The sequence below is a fragment of the Metschnikowia bicuspidata genome (genome assembly GCF_001664035.1).
Source record: "Metschnikowia bicuspidata var. bicuspidata NRRL YB-4993 chromosome Unknown METBIscaffold_4, whole genome shotgun sequence".
In the NCBI taxonomy this organism is placed as follows: Eukaryota; Fungi; Ascomycota; class Pichiomycetes; order Serinales; family Metschnikowiaceae; genus Metschnikowia; species Metschnikowia bicuspidata.
In genome coordinates this window covers 384,597-403,100 of record NW_017387734.1, presented here as the reverse complement: position 1 = coordinate 403,100, position 18,504 = coordinate 384,597, and the positions used below count along the sequence as shown (strand labels likewise).

General features: G+C 53.0%; 7 protein-coding genes across 7 annotated transcripts; 2 read left to right on the top strand and 5 right to left on the bottom strand.

The window, feature by feature from the left end:
• Window positions 1-607: 607 nt before the first annotated feature.
• Window positions 608-1,837, bottom strand: IDP2 (isocitrate dehydrogenase (NADP(+)); the record flags this gene model as incomplete). The annotated part of the gene is made up of 1 exon (XM_018857615.1): window positions 608-1,837. One exon carries the CDS (start codon window positions 1,835-1,837, stop codon window positions 608-610), a length of 1,230 nt encoding a protein of 409 aa, XP_018710839.1.
• A 1,138-nt stretch (window positions 1,838-2,975) lies between these two features.
• Window positions 2,976-4,016, bottom strand: KAR4 (Kar4p; the record flags this gene model as incomplete). Its single annotated transcript, XM_018857694.1, has 1 exon — window positions 2,976-4,016. The coding sequence occupies one exon, from the start codon at window positions 4,014-4,016 to the stop codon at window positions 2,976-2,978; it is 1,041 nt and encodes a 346-aa protein (XP_018710838.1).
• Window positions 4,017-4,628: 612 nt separating this feature from the next.
• Window positions 4,629-7,116, top strand: METBIDRAFT_32333 (uncharacterized protein). The gene has a single exon (XM_018856031.1). It carries the CDS (start codon window positions 4,920-4,922, stop codon window positions 6,639-6,641), a length of 1,722 nt encoding a protein of 573 aa, XP_018710837.1. The 5' UTR covers window positions 4,629-4,919; the 3' UTR covers window positions 6,642-7,116.
• Window positions 6,835-7,324, bottom strand: METBIDRAFT_44190 (uncharacterized protein; the record flags this gene model as incomplete). Its single annotated transcript, XM_018857755.1, has 2 exons — window positions 6,835-7,029; window positions 7,268-7,324. The coding sequence occupies 2 exons, from the start codon at window positions 7,322-7,324 to the stop codon at window positions 6,835-6,837; spliced, it is 252 nt and encodes an 83-aa protein (XP_018710836.1).
• Window positions 7,325-8,975: 1,651 nt separating this feature from the next.
• On the bottom strand, window positions 8,976-9,915 carry METBIDRAFT_32331 (uncharacterized protein). Its single transcript, XM_018856030.1, has one exon. The coding sequence runs from the start codon at window positions 9,576-9,578 to the stop codon at window positions 9,360-9,362; it is 219 nt and encodes a 72-aa protein (XP_018710835.1). The 5' UTR covers window positions 9,579-9,915; the 3' UTR covers window positions 8,976-9,359.
• Window positions 9,916-12,775: 2,860 nt separating this feature from the next.
• On the top strand, window positions 12,776-16,519 carry CST20 (mitogen-activated protein kinase kinase kinase kinase). Its single transcript, XM_018856029.1, has one exon. It carries the CDS (start codon window positions 13,000-13,002, stop codon window positions 16,399-16,401), a length of 3,402 nt encoding a protein of 1,133 aa, XP_018710834.1. The 5' UTR covers window positions 12,776-12,999; the 3' UTR covers window positions 16,402-16,519.
• On the bottom strand, window positions 16,491-17,900 carry METBIDRAFT_25721 (uncharacterized protein; the record flags this gene model as incomplete). The annotated part of the gene is made up of 1 exon (XM_018855300.2): window positions 16,491-17,900. A coding segment is annotated over one exon (1,410 nt), but the record flags the coding sequence as incomplete, so codon positions are not given.
• Window positions 17,901-18,504: the final 604 nt, after the last annotated feature.

The window sequence follows — 18,504 nt, the reverse complement described above, 5'->3', positions numbered from 1 at the left end:
TCCTTTGAGAATTGTAATCAGAATATATAGCCTAATCTGTGTCCTGTCAAGTAGTTTTCCGTTTGCCCGGGGCAAATATCTGTTTTTGCGTCTTTATCTACTACTTTTTCAGAATCCTGATTTAAGTATTTGGATATGCATTTATGTAATGAACCCATCCACTCTATATCCATATTCGTCCTTTTCAATACTTCATCTTTCGCATGGTAACCTTCTCTAGACACGTGCCTTGCTGACTGTTCTCGTTGTTCGTTTGATCCGAAAGGCTATTTCAAATAAATCAGTATAGCCAATGCCACGTTGCTGCTGCCCCGTGTGCGTATTACAGGATAATATTCGAAAAGCACCTTCAGTTCTGCTGGGAGTGTCACCAGCTGGATGTGAGACATGTTATCTCCTGTGGCTCTTCTGAACTGGATTGAAATAGGCTAGCTGGCTACGAAGGTCTCGGCAGAAAAAAGAGTATCAAACAAGCTTTTATTACCCCCGAATTCATCAAGAACGAGGGATATTTCCAGGACGCGATATCTGCGGGCAGAACATCAAATCATAATAAATACGGTTTTAGAGCAACTGCCATTTCTGCAGCACAATAAGCCTTGCAATCTTACAAGCCCAAGTTCTTGTTCAATCTAGCCTGCACTGCATCGATGAACTCCTCAGTGGTCACGTACGAAGAGCGGTCGGTCTTGCCTTGGGACAAAGCCAAGTCTTTGGTCATGATGCCGTCTTTGGAAACGGTCTCAAGGACTGCAGTTTCTAAGCTTTCACCAAATTTGACAACGTCCGGTGTGTCATCCAACTTTCCTCTCTGGATCAAGCCTCTCGTCCATGCGAAAATCGAGGCAATCGAATTGGTCGACGTTTCCTTGCCTTGTTGGTGCTGTCTGTAGTGTCTCGTCACAGTGCCGTGGGCTGCCTCGGCCTCAAATGCCTTTCCATCGGGGGTCATAAGGACGGAAGTCATGAGTCCCAAGGACCCAAAGCCTTGGGCGACGATGTCAGACTGCACGTCACCGTCGTAGTTCTTCATAGCAATAATGTAGCCACCCTTGGACTTCAACATTTGCGCAACCATGTCGTCAATCAATCTGTGCTCGTACCAGATACCGGCCTCCTCAAAAAGGGCTCTGTACTTCTTCTCGTACATCTCCTCGAAAATGTCCTTGAAGCGACCATCGTACTTCTTCAAAATAGTGTTTTTCGTGGAAGAAAAAAGGTTGATTTTTCTGTCCAAGGCAAACTTGAATGAGGACTCGGCAAAGTCATGGATAGAAGCATCCGTGTTGTACATTGCCATGCCTACACCCGGGCCCTTGAAATCATACACGGGGTAGTGTTCCTCAGGCGCGCCATCGGCAGGCTTGAACACAAGAGATAATTCGCCCGCCTTTGGAAACACCAAGTCGGTGGCTTTGTACTGGTCGCCAAATGCATGTCTGCCAATAATAATGGGCTTTTCCCATTGTGAGACGATTCTGGGGATGTTGTCAATGACAATTGGCTCCCTGAACACCGTACCGCCTAAGATGTTCCGCAAGGTACCATTGGGAGAAAGCCACATTTTTTTCAACTTGAATTCCTCGACGCGTGCCTCATCGGGCGTGATTGTGGCACACTTGACTCCAACACCATACTTCAAGACCGCCTCAGCGGCATCTATGGTCACCTGGTCGTCGGTCTGGTCTCTATACTGAATGCCCAAATCGTAATATTTGATGTCCACATCCAAGTAAGGGAAAATGAGCTTGTCCTTGATGAACTGCCAGATAATTCTGGTCATTTCATCACCGTCCATGTCGACTATAGGTGTCTTCACAGTAATCTTTGCAGCCATTTTGTTTGGTTCAATGGATTGTTTGCTGGGTGCTTGCTTGTATACGCGAAATGGGGTTCCTGTTGATTGCTCGAAGGACAGGTTTTGGACTCTCGTGAAATATTTTGCGAACAGGCGGCTTTATATTTCTTGCTTCGGTTCACGAAGCATGAATTTGTGGGGAAGTGCCTTTATATAGCCGCGCTCGTGCCCCGGGGAACCCCGGCTTACGCGTGGGGCTCGGATCAAGCTCGGAAGCGATTGGCCTGCACAGAACGGCTTCTAGTGGGGGTGTTCCCCTTTTATATCCAATTGGCCCCGGCGGCCAACCATGAGAAGGTGTGAGAGCCGGCATGCAATAGCATTTCAGCCAATAGCTAAAGGCGTATAGTTACCAAATCAGCCCACGGTAGTTCCAAGAATTAGTGATTGCCGGAAATGTTACGCGTGAGATGCCTGGCTCATTGAAGACGGAAACTTGGGTGCCATTGGCTCATCGATCTCTAATAGATCTCCCAATTCGAGAATGATGAATATGTCCAACAGGAGCTTCGCCACGAAGCGAAAGGACGACATGTCCTGCGTTTAGCGCACATAGGATGCCCTACAGGAAACCTGTGCTGACAAATTTGGAAATCATTCCATCGCAAAGTTTCTTACAGGGAAGATGGAAAACACTCTGTCAGGCTGCTTTGGAAGCTCGATATGAATGCAAATTAAAGCAAACTCGCGAGGAAAACTTCAGGCTCTGTTAAAGGATGATCTGGGCCAATCAATTTCTTGCTCGGACATCCGGACCTCTCGACGTGAGCCCGCGAAGCAGGCAGAGGAATGGCCCAGGCCATTACCCGCCCCGCGGGTCCCATATAAATATTTTTTCACCCGTCTCCCTTCTCCACTCCTGCAACATAATTGTTCAGCAGCCCAAAGTGTATGTGCAACTAAAACACCAGTGTTTGTGATGATAACCTAACTCAGCTCACTCAGAGTGAAAGCGATGCTGATAAATTTTCCTAATCCAACTTATATCTGACAACACGACTTTATTTTGTTTTTGCTTGTGTACTAACATTATCAGAAAATTCCGACCACCATTATAACCAGAACCATTTAAATTTCTTTGTTCAAGCCTCCCAGTTTTTTTCTTTTCTTTTTCTTTCTAAACCGGACTCTTCGGCCTGAGTGCTTCAATCTCGGATGTTTGTGGGACCAAATATTGGGGAACCTGCTTCAGCATGCCGCTGGAGTTGATGGACTTGTATTTGACCATAGAGTTTGCGTGTAGTTGCATCTCATAGCTGACTGGATCGAAGTTGTCCACCAATACGTCCGGCAGCATGATGACCCAACCTTTCCTTATTTTCACGGGCAATCTGTAACCTGTCTTGCACGGGATGATGTGCAAGCGCCTGTTTGAATTGGAGAAATTCTCAGCGACTCGGTAAATTGCTTCCGGAACTGCGTTGTTGTAGCCATCATCGCCCGCAGACTTGGACTTCAGGTCCATCTGTAGATCTGTGTCGATGTTGCAGTGGATCAAGTCCGTGTCCGTAGAGCGCCTGACGGTACCGGTGATGCACATCCAGCAGTGCCACTGCTTTCTGCTCAAGAGAGACTGGCAGTTGCCATTTGAAGGGTCACTGTAAAAACCGTCATTTTGGCCCTGCGGGAAGTAGGGGCTGTTTTCATCCACCGGCACAAACACCAATTCCTCGGACCGGCGGAACTTCTTGTTCCATTTGTCGCCATTGAGTAGCGCGGTCAACTGCTTGATATTGGCCGTCGTGGTCCAAATGAAAAGAAACCCGGGCTTTGCGCAAAGCTTGTAGAGCGGTAACAGGTTGAGTAACGGAAGCAAGAACTGGTTTTCCACAAGCGCGCCGATCATGATCACGTCAAACTGGAGCGCGTACTGGTTCACCCAGCGGTTGAGTGTCGGCACAATCTGGTTGGTTTCCACGTGCACGCCGTACGGCTTCGTGCAATGGGACGCAACCTGCTGCGACTTTAGCTCCTTCAATTTTTGCAACTTTGGGTACCCTTCGGTGGGGCGCACGATGTTGCGGATGTACTGCGTGGAGAGCGCGCGCGTGTGAAGGTAGTTGTTGGAGTAGTCGTTCTCGATTGGGCGCTGGCGTTTGGTGCTCTGCGCGGCGCCCACGTCCGAGGTGTGCGCAGAACTGCCCAGCGTCAGGGACATGCGCCGGCGGTCACGTGACCGGCTGCTCCCCCCGGACGAGCTAGCCGCCGACGATGATGGTTTGTTGCTGTGCCGGGAATACGTATACATTTCTTTCCCGAACTTGGCTGCTGTTTTTGTGATCTGATCCTGATCCAGACCGGAGAAAATAAGTTTCAGTTATGGGAGCGGGCGAAGTATATCCGTTTGGTGGAGAAGCAATATCAGAAGGGGAGGGCGAACTCCAGACTCGTATGGTTGTGAGAAAGTGAGAGAGAAAAGAAGATGCTTCGAGGATTGCAGCTCTTTTTGTAAGAAAAACATATGTGTGTAGTGCTGCAAAACCGGTGCCTTGAAACAGGGTGTGTGAGGCGCGTTTCACAAGTGGCGTTGCCGGCGCAACACTGAGGGTTTGGTCTGCGATATGAAACGTTCGAAGCTGACACAAGGAACACCCAAGTCCAAGCCCCTGCATTCACGAGAGCTCTGGGAACTTGGTCGAAGTTTCGTTTTGGTCGCCTGCATGCTGTTTTTCCGGCAAGACCCCCATTCGGGTGTGGCTGCCCTTTCCAAGCGGGAGACCTATTGCGGGCATCTCACGCAGGGCCATCCGAGGAAAGAAGCCGTGTCCGAGGCTCTGCAAGATATGGCATGGGAGTCAAGAAAAAAAAAAAAAGAAGAGAGTTAGAGGAAAACCAAGCCCGTTTTTGCTCCTGGTAAATGCCGACAAAAAAGCGGTGACATGCTTGCTAAATTCCCAGTGGCCGCTGAATCTGAGGTTTTTGGTGGTTTTCGTCTCGCCTGGAACTTAGTGCTGGCGCGCCGGTGCTTTTTTGCACCCATTGCACATCTCTACTCTTGTGCAATTTATCGGAAACAACAGCAGAGAACGCCCCCACCAAAGCCCAATTAGTACATCAAGGTATGCTCACACAAGATCGGACTGTAAAGATCGGCATAGAGACCGCTGCCAATGCCCTCCGCAAATTTCTCAATAGTGGCGACTCTCCAGCAGACTGCACCGCGATCCTCTCCACCATCAACTCCGAGCTCCAGTCCATGCCCCTGTCAGAAACAGTGCAGAATATCGTGCAAAACTTCTTGGAATCGGATCTTCTCAGCTCCGCGAGCGAAGCCTGGAACCATGAAAAAATCTCCGAGGACTTGGAAACCGAGATCCTGAGTCTCTTTCATTTGGTGACTCTGACCATATTCGAGGGCCAAGGCGACTTGTCCCTGGGACTTCAGTACCGAGAGAGCCACACCAACAAGCTCGTTTGTCTGTTCTACCACAAGCTATACAAAGCTGCGCTCGAAAGCCCAAGCCCAAAGTTGACGGGGTACACGAACATCCCTATTTCTGAAAAGCTCATATGCGGCCTTTCGGCAAACCCAAGTTTCGTGATGTCGTTTTTTGATCACCACGGCGAGTTCCTCCCATACGCGTTTTTGGTCCAGCACATTCCTGTTTTCTTTGAGCAGGTGTCATTCTGCCTCACTGCGTGCAAAGAGGACCGATACTTGCTGTCGTACATGACAGATAACTTGAGCATTCTTGTAAAGAAAGTCACTTGGGGCGAAATCTCCAGTTTGTGGGACCTGGAAAACGCATGGAAGCTTCTCTTCTTTTGCGATGTGCTCCAGGGAAGAGTAGTTTGCGACCAGGTGCTTTTGCTTTTTGAGCTGTTCCTTCATTCGATTGATTCATGGAAGGTCTTATTCGAGGTGTCCCTTTATTTCTTGAACATGGTGTCACACAATCCTCAGCTCGACGCGATCATTGCAGAGTCCACAGACACACGGATGGTGCTTGTCATGCGGAACGCCACTAAAGAGCCACTTACAGAACAAGAGGAGCTCGTCGTATGGGACTTCATATGTAAGGTTTTGGAAAGCAACAGCGTCGATTTGATCCTCGGCCTCTTCTACGACACGTCAGCGCACCAGAACAAAGACAACTTGGCTCACATTCTCAAGGTCTACCGCAGAAACACATATAGATTGATGGCGTCGGACGTCTGGTTTGTCGAAACATTCACAAAGTGCTTTCCTGACTTCTGCAAGATGGCCATGTCAACACTGCGTTGCAACGTGGAATTCAGTCTGAAGAAGTCGCTCGCGTGCTTCTTCAACGCCGGGATCAACAACTTCCTCAGCAACTCCTTGATCACCAACAGGTTCATCTACTCGGTGACCATCCATTTGTTGACGTTCGACTGCTCCGAAATCGCCCAGTTTCCTTGCCGCATCATCGATAGGATCGCCGATCTCCTACAGTCAATCGACGCATCTAAATTCAAAGAGGCGAAGCAAAGTGTGAGCGAGCCAGACGGCAGCAGCCGGTCCTTGAAAGAAAACCTCCAGATGCCCTCGGCGGACGAGATTTCAGAAACTGAGCGGCCTCGGTCCGGAATTGAAAGGTTAAATTTCAAGAGCGAGGGCATGAGGCAGAATTTCTTCTTGCTTGAGGCGATTGTGGCTACGCTCTATGCCGCCATCAAGGCCAAATCGATAGCCCTCAGCCGGTCCACAGATATCGCAAATCGGAAGCGGGACGGATCTCGAGAATGTTTGGATTGCCAGCTGTCGCTAAATGAGGCTCGCCCAACGCTAAGCCGTGGATCTGGTGGAGACGCAGCGTTGTGACTCTCCCAATGCAAGCACTTCTCAACACAGCTGATATCTGCTTGAAGGTTCAAGGCTGTTTTCACGTGTCGGTTCCGTTGTCCTGCCAGCTATACGTACCATACCAAGGTTCTACAAAAATTTTTGCTAGGCATTCTGTGAGATTATCATTTATTGTTCTAGTTCCTTCGAATAGTCGTGCGTTTGGGTGGTCTTAAGCCTTGTAGGACCTCGTGCCGAAGTCGGATCTGAAAATGGCATCACCCTCAGAGTATCCTCTGCCCAAACCGAAACCAACACCGAGCCAGACAGGGAACGACCTTCTCTTAAATAAAAGAACGGAAGCCAAAACTCCGCCGCCAAAACCCAAAGCGGTTTTGATCATGGTGTTGGACAAAACAACATCCCACTGTTTGTTAGTATGTATGGCCTATAAGAACAAAGCTTTCAGGACCTCGCGGCCTAAATTGAGATTTTCTCGAGTGTTCTTCATGGAGTATGCACACACCAGGAATCTTGTTAAGTGTTCCCTATATCTCGGCTCTTTGATTGGCTAGACGAGCAAAGAGTAATACCACATGTAACACCTCGGCGTCATATAGCAGAATATCGGAGCCCTAGATCTTGATAGGAAAAATGACACATACCTTATCGTTCAACAAGCTTTGAGAGGTAGACGTAGCAACTTGTTTTTGATCGGACATTATGTAACTATGGATAGATGTTAGTGGAAAAGTTCGACGAAAAGAACGGCAGTGGAAGCCGCGGCACAAAAAAGCAGCGAGACACACAAAATGACCACAGACCCACAGAGTTGGAGCTTTCACATGCTGTTGCTTTGGTATGTTTGCTCTAAATCATCCCACACATACAATTGGATAAATATTAGATCGGTGGATGGAAAGCCGTTGTAGGTTTTCAAAATGTCGACTTCGCATTGGGCCAGGCGGACTGTATGCCGGACACACTATATCAGAGCTTACTGGCAAGACATATGCGCAAGAGGTATAAGCGTAAAAAGGTGGGGCTGCGTGGCTCCCATCTAATCATCCTCACACACAGAGGTGGTTTGCTGTACGTATTTTCTATTCAGGACATTCCTATTTCTTTCCTCTTTTGAATTTTCATGGTTGCGATATTCGAAGTGCTTCAGGCTGGTGCCGGTGACTTGGAAGTCATGCTTTGCATGATCAATTAAAACGCTGAACGCTCAAACTAAGACGCCCTTTTATCAGTTAGCCTGATGAAAAATACCCGTATATTCCATGATGTTTCATCTGAGAGTTTTTTAATAAAAATCATCGCACTCAAACTTTCAGACGAATGAAGAGAGTATCTACCAGCAATCATATCAGGTACGAGCAGATGAATCCGACCTTTCTGTGCTGTAATATCACGGATAATCTGTTTGTTTGAAGACGCCCCGTTTCAGCCTAGGTTCTCATTTCTTGTGTTTGTTGCAGACGTTCAGAATAACTATCCGAGTCTAACCTCATAGCGCATGTGAAGTGTTTCAGCTCTTCAATCTTGGTGTCTCATGATACAGCCATACATCAAACATGTTGCCAGCCATCCGTCAGCCAAGCACATATCATGAAACGATTATATATCACCAACGATATGCCCAGGAACGATCCTGAGTGTTAATTGAAACTTGAACCGACTTCCGCTCATATCTACTTCTAAAAAACAACATGTAAAATGCCTCGTATTGCCTGCAGCTTCCATTCACTAATCGCTATGCTGTTGAACTGTGTAGGAGCTCACAAATTTTTAAATTACCCAATCAAAGAGCACTGTAAAAATTGTAACAAAAAGTACGCAAAAAGCTATGACCGGCAAAAAAGATTGCAGCACCACAATTTCGCATATGGTCTCCCACTACACTACTCAGTGTGGCCCTATGCAGCTTAACTAACGTTGATCGGACGGGAAACAGTGCTTCCTGCATGGTATGGCCGCAAACGAAATCCTGTTATGATACGACATGAACAAGATTATAGATTCGCGTCATCCTGTATAATACGAAGGACGAAGAGTCTAAACATTCCTGATCGGGGTTACCCCTCACCTACTGTATAGAATGGTTCCGAACTATAAAGGGGCGTGAGGCTAAGACATCCCTGAAGAAGGACAACACTTTTTAGACATCGAGAATACGACAGATAGACTAGGCATATCCACTAAGGCTGAACTATCTATAAACCGATCTACTCGTAGTTTAAGAGACAGCTCAAGGCTGTTTCATAATAAATCCAAGGACAGTATAATTGTCATATACAGTCATTCTTAGATATTCTGTATATAAACAGGAATACATCCTTTACATATTTTGCATGACGCTGGGTACGTATCCGGGATCCGCCAAGCTGTTTCTTGTACGATTCTATTTTTTACCTCCCTCTATTAGATAATTTTACCAGAACAAAGAAGGCTTAGATGAAACACCCAAATTCTGATGGCAAGAGCTCAGATCTTCCAAACTAATACGAATTTGTTTGTCACCACAATCTTCAAGGTGCATACTCAATGATGTCATGAGTCACAGGAAGTGAGCTCCCGGAGTCTTGAGGCATTTGAGTTGAGGCGACTACTACCGAGGACGAATCCTATAAATGGTTGGTATCGTATTCAATACGTACGTAGGTGCGTGCTAAGAGGGCTGTACAAGCCATAGTGAATGAAAAGGCTAGCCGGTTTCTGTTACACGGCACGTATTCCTGATTGTTCGCAATATTATTATTTTGCTCCGATCAAGCGAAAGGAGGAAGTTGCATATCCTTGATGCTTTTGATAGCCAGGGTCCAATATTGTGGTTTGGGTAAAATGTGAGGGCCTGTAAATTGAAATTGGCTTTGAAATGCCCACGATTATTGATTTTTGGAAGTTCAGTGGATCTGTTTTATGAGAGTAGCAGGGGATGATGTTGGCAGCGCCTCTCGCAGAGGTGAAAAGCATATCGTTGGACCTCGACCAGATTTGCTTTAGCACCCAAGCTATTACCTTTACAAGATGATATCGCGATTAGTATTAGGCGGGAATATATTTTCTCGTTGTTTTTTTGAGGAGTGCAAGCCGAAGAAACACTCCCAAGCTAAATTGGCATTGCGGCATTGTCTGTTTTCTAAGTAAATCCGAAGAACAACGGTCAAAAGATATACTTCTGAACAGGGCCTCAGCATGTGAAGATTAAGAACTCGTTGCGATTTTGTAAAACATGAATTAAATGCGCATATGAAGAGAATTAAATAAATAGAATGGAATTCTGCAGCTCGCTATTTTACACTTTCAAAAAGTACAGATCTGCCAGACCTTGGAAAGACAACGTGTCTTCAAGTACCGCACTACCGCACTCCCGATAAAAAAAACAAGCTGAAATCTCTCTTCGGATCTCATACTTTTAACGCACTGACTATTAAGAGAATATTCGCGAAGAATTGTTGTACATATGACTACAGACCGGTACGAGTTGTAAACGACGTCTCGATTTTTTTCGTGCCTCATTCAAATAGTATGATAAGAAGCAGGGTTTATGGACTCGGGAAAATAGACATGATTGCAATTGAAGTATTCCTTCAAAGTCTTTTTGGGGGGCTCAGATAGTCAACTCTCCTATATACGAGCATAACATTTAACTTTGATCGAAACACTGATTTAACTTGGAAAGCCCACAAAAAGTGCTTAAAGCTTTCAAATAAATAGAAAGATTCCCCCAAAGCGAAGAATATTAGGAAAGATTGTTCTTGGAACAAGACAAGATGAAAATCACAAGGCTATCAAAATTTTTTGCGGTGCGTTCCAATTATTGACAAAAAAAAGAAATATTTGCAAGCAAGACATTATAATATCTCTTCATTTGGCAAAATAGGCATTTATTTCGGAAGAGGTAATTGTATCCTAAATCCCAGTTTTTTCACTTACTATGATCGGCCTGCAGATGAAGAAACAGATGACGATGAGGAAATAACCAAGGTACTACGTTTGATGGATCAGAGTCTTATTAAAGACACACGGACGTGAACACCGACTCGTAAATTTTTTCAATTTCCCATTTTGGGACAATTGCTGAGTCTGATGGGCCAGCCGAACGGTGGCTTGAAATACACGAGCTGCTGTATCAGGAGATAGCCCACGGATTGCCTGAATGATCCAAACAGGAAGCTCATTTAGGGTTTTGGAAAGCTCTCTTGAGATTCTTTTCTTTTCAAATAATCATCATAAATCAAGATACAGCTATCTTGGGTCTCGCTACTTCGCTCGAGACATGGCCCAAGGAACCCCGAATTAGCCTATTTTTTTTCTAGAAATATCAGATTTTGCAAAACAAGGCTCACAATGACTTTTTTGATAGTTGAGAAAATGCTGAAGCCAGTAGCTGCTGTACTATGTTGAGATGTATGACTCTCATTTTTTAAGAAATTCACATTTATATGCCTCGAAATCATGACAACCGTACTGAACTAATCATATTTCTAACACTTCACGAGTCAAAAGTCGTGAGGCGGCATGTGTCCCGAAACACCTGAAATGGAATTGGATCCGAAAGTGCTTCACATGTATGACACGATTACATTTCCGAAATCAACCTGCAAGAGATATCGGTTCGCCTGCGTCGCACGCATTTCGCACCGACATATAGGAATGCCGAAATGAGACTATTCCACCGGTCGTGAGTTATTGATTCCACCAGTTCGAGAAATGTCGAACGGACAGATTCAGGGGGCACAAGCAGCACATGAGTGTAGTACTGGAACCCCAGAAAAATGTTAGAACGAGTGTCGGGGCAGAGGGACGTGCGCGTACCATTCTACAGCAAACGGCCCTGCACTCGTGCAATGAGGCCAAAGGGCCGAGACCTAACGCACGAGGAGTTCAAAATCATCTCTAAATGCACGTTGGCCTAAAGCCGTCGGGGTTCGCGAGAGGCAGCCAGTATGCCTTTCCGGAACCGGCCCAGTATTCGTGGCAGCATCTCGTCGGCAACGTCGGTCAAGTCTGTGCAAGCTTCAAAAAAAAAACAGACCGCAGCATGTGTTGGAATCTGTTGTCCAGGGCAGGCCGGCGGGCCTCGAGACGAGCTTCGGAAATCGGCGACTGCAATTTAGATGGGTATCAAGTGCGAAGGCTTCGCAGTGCGTGTATGCGAATCTAGGAATTGGGCTTTGGAACCGCGGCGTATTCTCGCTTTCCGCAACGCTGGAAATTCTTGGCGAACGAGGCCCAATAGCTCTGACCGCACGCCTGCGCAGAATGGTATGTGATTGCATCCTGAAGCATGCCTCTTTTACAAACGTGGGCCACGTCTAGGGCAAGAGGTCGTGCGGGTGCGGCCTGCACACACGCGCACGCCGCGTCGTGCCCGAAAGGGAGCACGCGGCCTGCAGACAGTCAGGCCACTGCTGGATCATATCCCGACCGTGGGCTTGCACACTAAATGGCGGCAACTCGTCCGCTCGTCGCTGGATGAAACAGGAATCACAGAGTGGTTTTCTTGGCCCCGCAAGCACAGGCCCGGCTGCATCACCCGCAGTGTCGTGCCTTTTTTTTTGGCTTGGTTTGGATATCTTTCTTTCGCCGTTTAGCCGCTGGCCCCTAGGTACCCCTAAACCGCCCAGCCTCCTTGCCGCGCCCAGGCTTCGCACCCGCGAGGCTTCCAACCAGATAGACAAAGCGTGGGAAACAGACAAGCTCTCGAAACAGAGACAAAGTCTTGAAGCAGAGAGACAAACCCAAACCCTTGAAACATAGAGACAAACCCTCGAAACAGAGACAATCCCTCGAAACAAAAACACAAACCTCGAAACAAAGACACAAACCCTCAAAACAGAGACTCAGATCCTTGAAACAGAGAGACACCAACAGTTTAGAAAGAAACACAAACAGTTGAGAATTTAAAGAGAAACACTAAAAAAACCCTCGAAAACAGACAAACAAACACTCAAAAACAGACACACAAACACTTAAAAAGAGACGCCCCAAACTCTCAAAACAGAAGCCACAAGCACACAGAGAACAGACGCCACAAACACGCGAAAACAGACGCAAAACCCCCAAAAACAGACGCACAAACAGCCTCAAGCACAGACACCCAATACAGTCTCAAGCACAGACACACCCAATACAGTCTCAAAAAAAAAAAAACACCGAAACGAGTCGCGCGCGCCTCCCTGCAGGAGCCCCAGCCAGAAGTGCGAAGACCCACTGAGGCCTAACATATCTCGGGTGAAGCATACAGCGCGCACCCAGTTTTCGAAACATCTCCAGCTGCCTCGGACAAGCACACGAAAGCCACGCCCACTCTCCCACACACTCAGCACCGTGCGCCTGGGAAACACCACCAAGACCTGCAGCTGCCCGCCATTCCCCCTGCGCCCCCACAATGTCGACGCCCCGCCCCGGCCCTTCAAGCCCTGCGCCCGAGCTCGGCAAAGCTGCCTCTTGGGCCGAAGCGTCGCCCACTCTGCCCGCCCCGGCGGAGCCCCAACGGCCCGGGGACAGTCTCCAGCATCCTCATGTGCTGCCGCACGACACCGCTGCGCCAAAACAGCCTGAATCGGCCGCGGGAGACGCCCGTGAAATCGCCCCGTCTGAAGGCAGCGGGCCCAGTCCGACGGGCCTGCCAGGCCGCTCACATGCTGCCGCGCCGGGCCCGCCACGCGCTGCCGCCGCTTCGCCGGCCGCCATTCCTCGGATGCCCGGCACGTTCGACATTTCCGGCTTGACGGCCGCGTCCACAGATGCCATTGACGCGCCTCTAGCCAACCAAACGCACGAGTCCATCGAGAGGCAGGAACTCGACGTGCCCGGGCCCGGCATGCACCATCCCCCCGACGCCGCGAGGCCGCCGCGGCCCGTGCTGCCCCTTGCTACGGCTCTCGGGACGCCCCATCTGCCCATCCCGCACAGCAAACCGCCCACCATTGTGCCGGCAATAGCCAGCCCCCAGCTCTCGGGCATGCACGGCGACGCGCGCAGGGTGTTGGAAGCGGCCGGCGTGTCGGAGATGCTCAGGGCGCGCGGCAGCGGCGTGACGCTGTCTCCGAACAGCTCGCGCAACGTGACTCCCACCAGGGACGCCGTGCCCCGCGCCCCCAGTGATGCTGCGCTTGCTGCATCGCCGTGCTTCTCCAGCGAGCACGAGCACCGCGACCTGTCGCCCGAAGTCCCGGCGCGCGGAGACCTTCTCCTCGAGAACCTCCCGCTCTCCAACAGCCCCTATCTCGGCACGGCCGACATCGAGAAGTACCAGTCCATGCTCGATCCGGGCAAGCCGCAGGCCGCGCCCGCGGGCTTGGCGGCCAGCATAGACCTCCAGGAGCTTCTCGAGGAGCTGTCGCAGAGCCGCAAGTCCGCGCTGCTGGCGCTGCTGGTCTACAGGTCCGAGCTCCCGGAGAACGATCGAAATGACGCCCGCAACGGCGAGGACACGTCCGGCATGGACGACACCCGGTCCACGGGCGCCAGTCAGGACACCCGGCCACCCGACGCGGACTTGTCGGGGCTCAGCATCAGCTACCTCGACGCGTCGACGCAGAACGGCGCGACCGAACGCACGTCGTCTATGCTGACGGTGATCCGAACCCCGCACCTGGCGCCTGCGCCCAAAACCGTCGCCAACCAAACGTCGCCCGTGGCTCGCGACCGCACGCCGCAGTCCACGCCCGCGCTCCCCCCGGCGTCGCTCCAGCTGACCCCGTTGGGCCTGGAACGACCGGCCGTCCCCCACATGCCCACCTCGAGCAGCAGTCTTCTGAGACGGCGGAAGAGCGGCAACCGCGTCAAGGGCGTGTTGACGTCCATGTTCGGCAAGTCCAAGGGCCTGTCGGGCGGCAGCCACCACCCGTCGTCGCCGGACTTGAGCAAGAAAATCAGCACGCCGTTTAACGCCAAACACGTGGCGCACGTGGGCATCGACGACGACGGCTCGTACACGGGCCTCCCCTCCGAGTGGGAGAGGCTTCTCAGCGCCAGCGGAATCTCGCGGACCGAACAGCAGCAGCATCCCCAGGCCGTCATGGATATCGTCGCGTTCTACCAGGACACCAGCGAGAACGCGGACGACAATGCGTTCAGGAAGTTCAAGCAGATGGACCTGCGCGCCAACGTGTCGTCCAACTCTTCCACGCGGAACACGCACTCCCCCAACTCGCCGGCCGCGTACACGCCGCCGTCGACACCTACCATACCATCAAGCACGGACCTGGTTGACCACATTTCCACGCCCGTGCAGCAGCTCGGCCACACCAGCGGGTTCGGCACGCCGCATGCGCCGCCCGGGAACCAGCCTCTCAAGTCGCCAAACCAGCTGCACGACGGCCTGTTCATCCCAAGCCGGCCGGCCCCGAGACCCCCGGTCCAGCAGTCGTCGCCGCAGGTCCCCGATCCCATGCAGACGCCGCCGCCGTCCAACGGGCGGAAACACTCATTTGGCCGCCGCTCCTTCTCGTCCAAGTCCATCAAGTCGCTCAAAAACATCGGCGCGGGCAAGTCCTCCGACCACTCCGTCCATCCTTTACCCAACGCCGCAGACCTGACGCGAGCGCACCACACATTACCCAAGTCCAGGTCCCACAACGCATATCTCGCTGCCAAGACGCGGCCCGAACACGACCGCAGGGAGCCTGTCACGGCACCCATCAAAGCAGCGCCCAAATTCAACGGTGATGACTTCAGGGCACACCGGCCCCCGCCCCCGCCCCCTGTCGAGGCTCGTGCGGTGGCTCTTCAGAAGCCAGCAGTGAACAAGACGCAGGCTGCGGAGGACGCCGCGAAACCGGAGAACGACGCGGCCCCGGCCGCAGTGAGCCTGAAGCCGGCGGGCCGTGACGCGAAGCTGGCGGCTCTACTAGCGCAGAAGAAGCGAGAAGAAAAGCGGCGCAAGAACCAGCAAATCATCACCAAGTTGCGGGAGATCTGCACGGAGGGAAACCCATCGAATTACTACAAGGACCTAAATAAAATCGGGCAGGGCGCCTCGGGCGGCGTTTACATCGCCAAGACCGTGAGCTCGCAGGAGGTGGTTGCCATCAAGCAAATGAACCTCGAGCAGCAGCCCAAGAAGGAGTTGATCATCAACGAGATTCTCGTGATGAAGGACAGCCGGCACCCGAACATCGTGAACTACATCGACTCGTATCTCTTGAAAGGCGAGCTCTGGGTGGTGATGGAATATATGGAGGGGGGCTCCTTGACCGAAATAGTCACACACAGCGTGATGACCGAAAGCCAGATAGGCGCGGTGTGTCGCGAGACCTTGAGGGGGCTCCAGTTCCTCCACAGCAAGGGCGTGATCCACCGAGATATCAAGTCGGACAACATTTTGCTCAACACCGAAGGGCAGATCAAGATGACGGACTTTGGGTTCTGCGCGCAGATCAACGAGCTCAATGTCAAAAGGACCACGATGGTGGGCACGCCCTACTGGATGGCGCCCGAGGTGGTGTCCCGGAAAGAGTACGGCCCCAAGGTGGACATCTGGTCCTTGGGCATCATGGTCATCGAGATGATCGAGGGCGAGCCTCCGTACTTGAACGAGACGCCCTTGCGGGCGTTGTACTTGATCGCCACCAACGGCACGCCCAAGTTGAAGGAGCCGGAAGCTCTCAGCTACGACATTAAGAGGTTTCTTGCGTGGTGTCTTCAGGTGGACTTCAACAAGCGAGGCACGGCCGAGCAGTTGCTCAAGGACAAGTTTGTCTGCGAGAGCGGAAGCGTGGCGTCCTTGGCGCCGTTGGTGAGGATCGCCATGATGAAGAAGGCCAACGAGGCCCTTGAAGAGTGACGGGCGCCGCCAAGTTTCAATTCGACTCCCAGAGTAACACTGAATTAGTATTTACATAAACAATATCCTCTTTTTGGCGCGCGCGGCCACTAGAAGCCGCCGGTCAAGTCCCTGATCTTGTCGACCTCTTCCTGAAGGGCCTTCAAATCGTCCAATATGTCTGTCGTGCTCGAGCTCCCCTGCGGCGCCTGGTAGAGCGGCGCGTTGGGGATCTTGGCCGGGAGCGGCGGCGGCACCGGGGAGGACGTGCTGCCTGCGCGCCTCGAGCGCGGCGGCGGCGGCGGCGGCGTGCCGTGCGCATGGCCGAGCAGTGACCGGGCCGGCACCGGGGGCCCGGGCGTGGCGGCCGGCGCGGCGAGGTGGGGGTTGAAGGCGGCGCTGTTCCGGCCCGCCGGTGGGTCCCAGGCGAGCGGGCCGGGGCTCGGCAGGGACGCGGAGCGGGCGCGGCGCGAGGCCGGGGTCGGCGGCGGCGACACGGCGCCGATGCGCGCGTTCTGCTGCGTGTTGTCCACGGTGGGCCCCGCCATCTGGGACGTGAACGCCTGGAGGGACACGCGCGGCGCGCCGGGGGGCGGCGGCGACAGGAAGCGGGCCATGTCGTGCGGGCCCGTGGCGTTCGGGCGGAGCGGCGGCGGGCCCATCTGCGCCATCTGCGCCGGCCCCGTCATGTTGGGCCGGAGCAACGGCGGCTGCGGCAGCGCGTTGCGCGGCAGGAACAAGTCCGAGTGCTCCGGGAGGTGGATGGTGGCCGGCACGCCGCCCACCAGGATCGTGTCCACGGAGTGGAGGTTCCGGAAGTGGTTCATCTGCGGCGCCATGTCACGGAGGATCTGGCGCTCCTCGGGGTCCGGCGACGCGCCCGCCGCGTTGCGCCACGGCACCGCCAACAGGCCCGCGCCCGCGGCGGGCGCCGCCGCCACGTGCATGCGCGACATCAACTGGTCCATCGGGAGCAGGTCGTCCCACGCGGGCTCCGCGGGCGCGGGCGTGGCACGGATGTCGGACACGAGCTGGTCGCAGAACTTGACGCTCTTGCGCTTGCGCGGCGGCGCGGCGCCGCGGTCGGTGGGCCGCTCGCCGGTCAACAAGAACTGCGTGAACAGGTCGATGTCGAGCGGCGCGGAGACCGCGCCCGCGCGGCCCGTGTCGTCGGCGGCGTCGTCGCTGGGCCGTTTTTGCGAGAGAATGGACGGCGGCCGCGGCACGCGCGTGGGCGTCTGGATGAGCGCCCGCGCGGGCTCGCGGCCCTGCAACGCGTGCGCCACCACGCGGAGCACGGCGAAGAACTCGCCGATGTTGATCAGCAGGAGGATCTTGGAGAAGACGCGGTTGATCTTGGCGCGCGTGGCGGGCGCGAGCCGGAAGTTGCCGAGGAACTGGTACACGTCGGAGATGGCGATGGTGCGCAGGTTGGCACGCGCCAAGATGTCCAGGTACCAGCGCATGTACGTGCGGGCCTCCTCGGGCGAGAGCTGCTGGGCGGTGAGCGAGAGCGGCACGCTGGCGGCGCCGGGCGGCGCCGGTGTTTGTGTTTCATTGGGCGCTTGTGTGTGTGTTGCGTTGGGCGCTTGTGTGTGTGTTGCGTTTGCCGTTTGTGTTTCGTTTGCCGTTCGTGTTTCGTTTAGCGCTGGTGTTTCGTTTAGCGCTGGTGTTTCGTTTGCCGCCGGCGGATCTAGGGCGCCGTTTCCGGCGGCATTTCCGAACGACACCGCGGGCGGCGGCGGCGGTGGCGGCGCGTGTGCGGACGCGGGCGGCTGCAAGGAGCCGAGCCAGTCAAACTGCGTGTCCATACGCCGAAAATTGGTGTTTTTGTGGGGACCGCAAGTGTCGGCGGGCGGCTGGGCGGGCGGCTGGGCGGGCGGCTAGACGGGGCCGGGCGGAAGCAGCGAAAAACGGGCGCTCCGCTTCTATAAATGGCGGTGTGTGTGCAGGCTCCCTCTATCAGGGTGGGAAAGTGCTACAGATGCCGGGAGGGGATGGCGGGCGGAAACGGGGCCTGGGGGTTGGAAGGGTGATCTGATCGTTAGGCGTGTTTCTGGGACGCTGGGATCGCGCGGGCCCGCCGGCGCTGTGTGCAGGAACCACCGGACGCTGGGCTGTTTT

Bases quoted from the DNA above. Each gene is read 5' to 3' on its own strand.
- METBIDRAFT_32333 (XM_018856031.1), top strand. From the start codon at position 4,920: ATGCTCACACAAGATCGGACTGTAAAGATCGGCATAGAGACCGCTGCC.
- METBIDRAFT_32331 (XM_018856030.1), bottom strand. From the start codon at position 9,578: ATGCTTTTCACCTCTGCGAGAGGCGCTGCCAACATCATCCCCTGCTAC.
- CST20 (XM_018856029.1), top strand. From the start codon at position 13,000: ATGTCGACGCCCCGCCCCGGCCCTTCAAGCCCTGCGCCCGAGCTCGGC.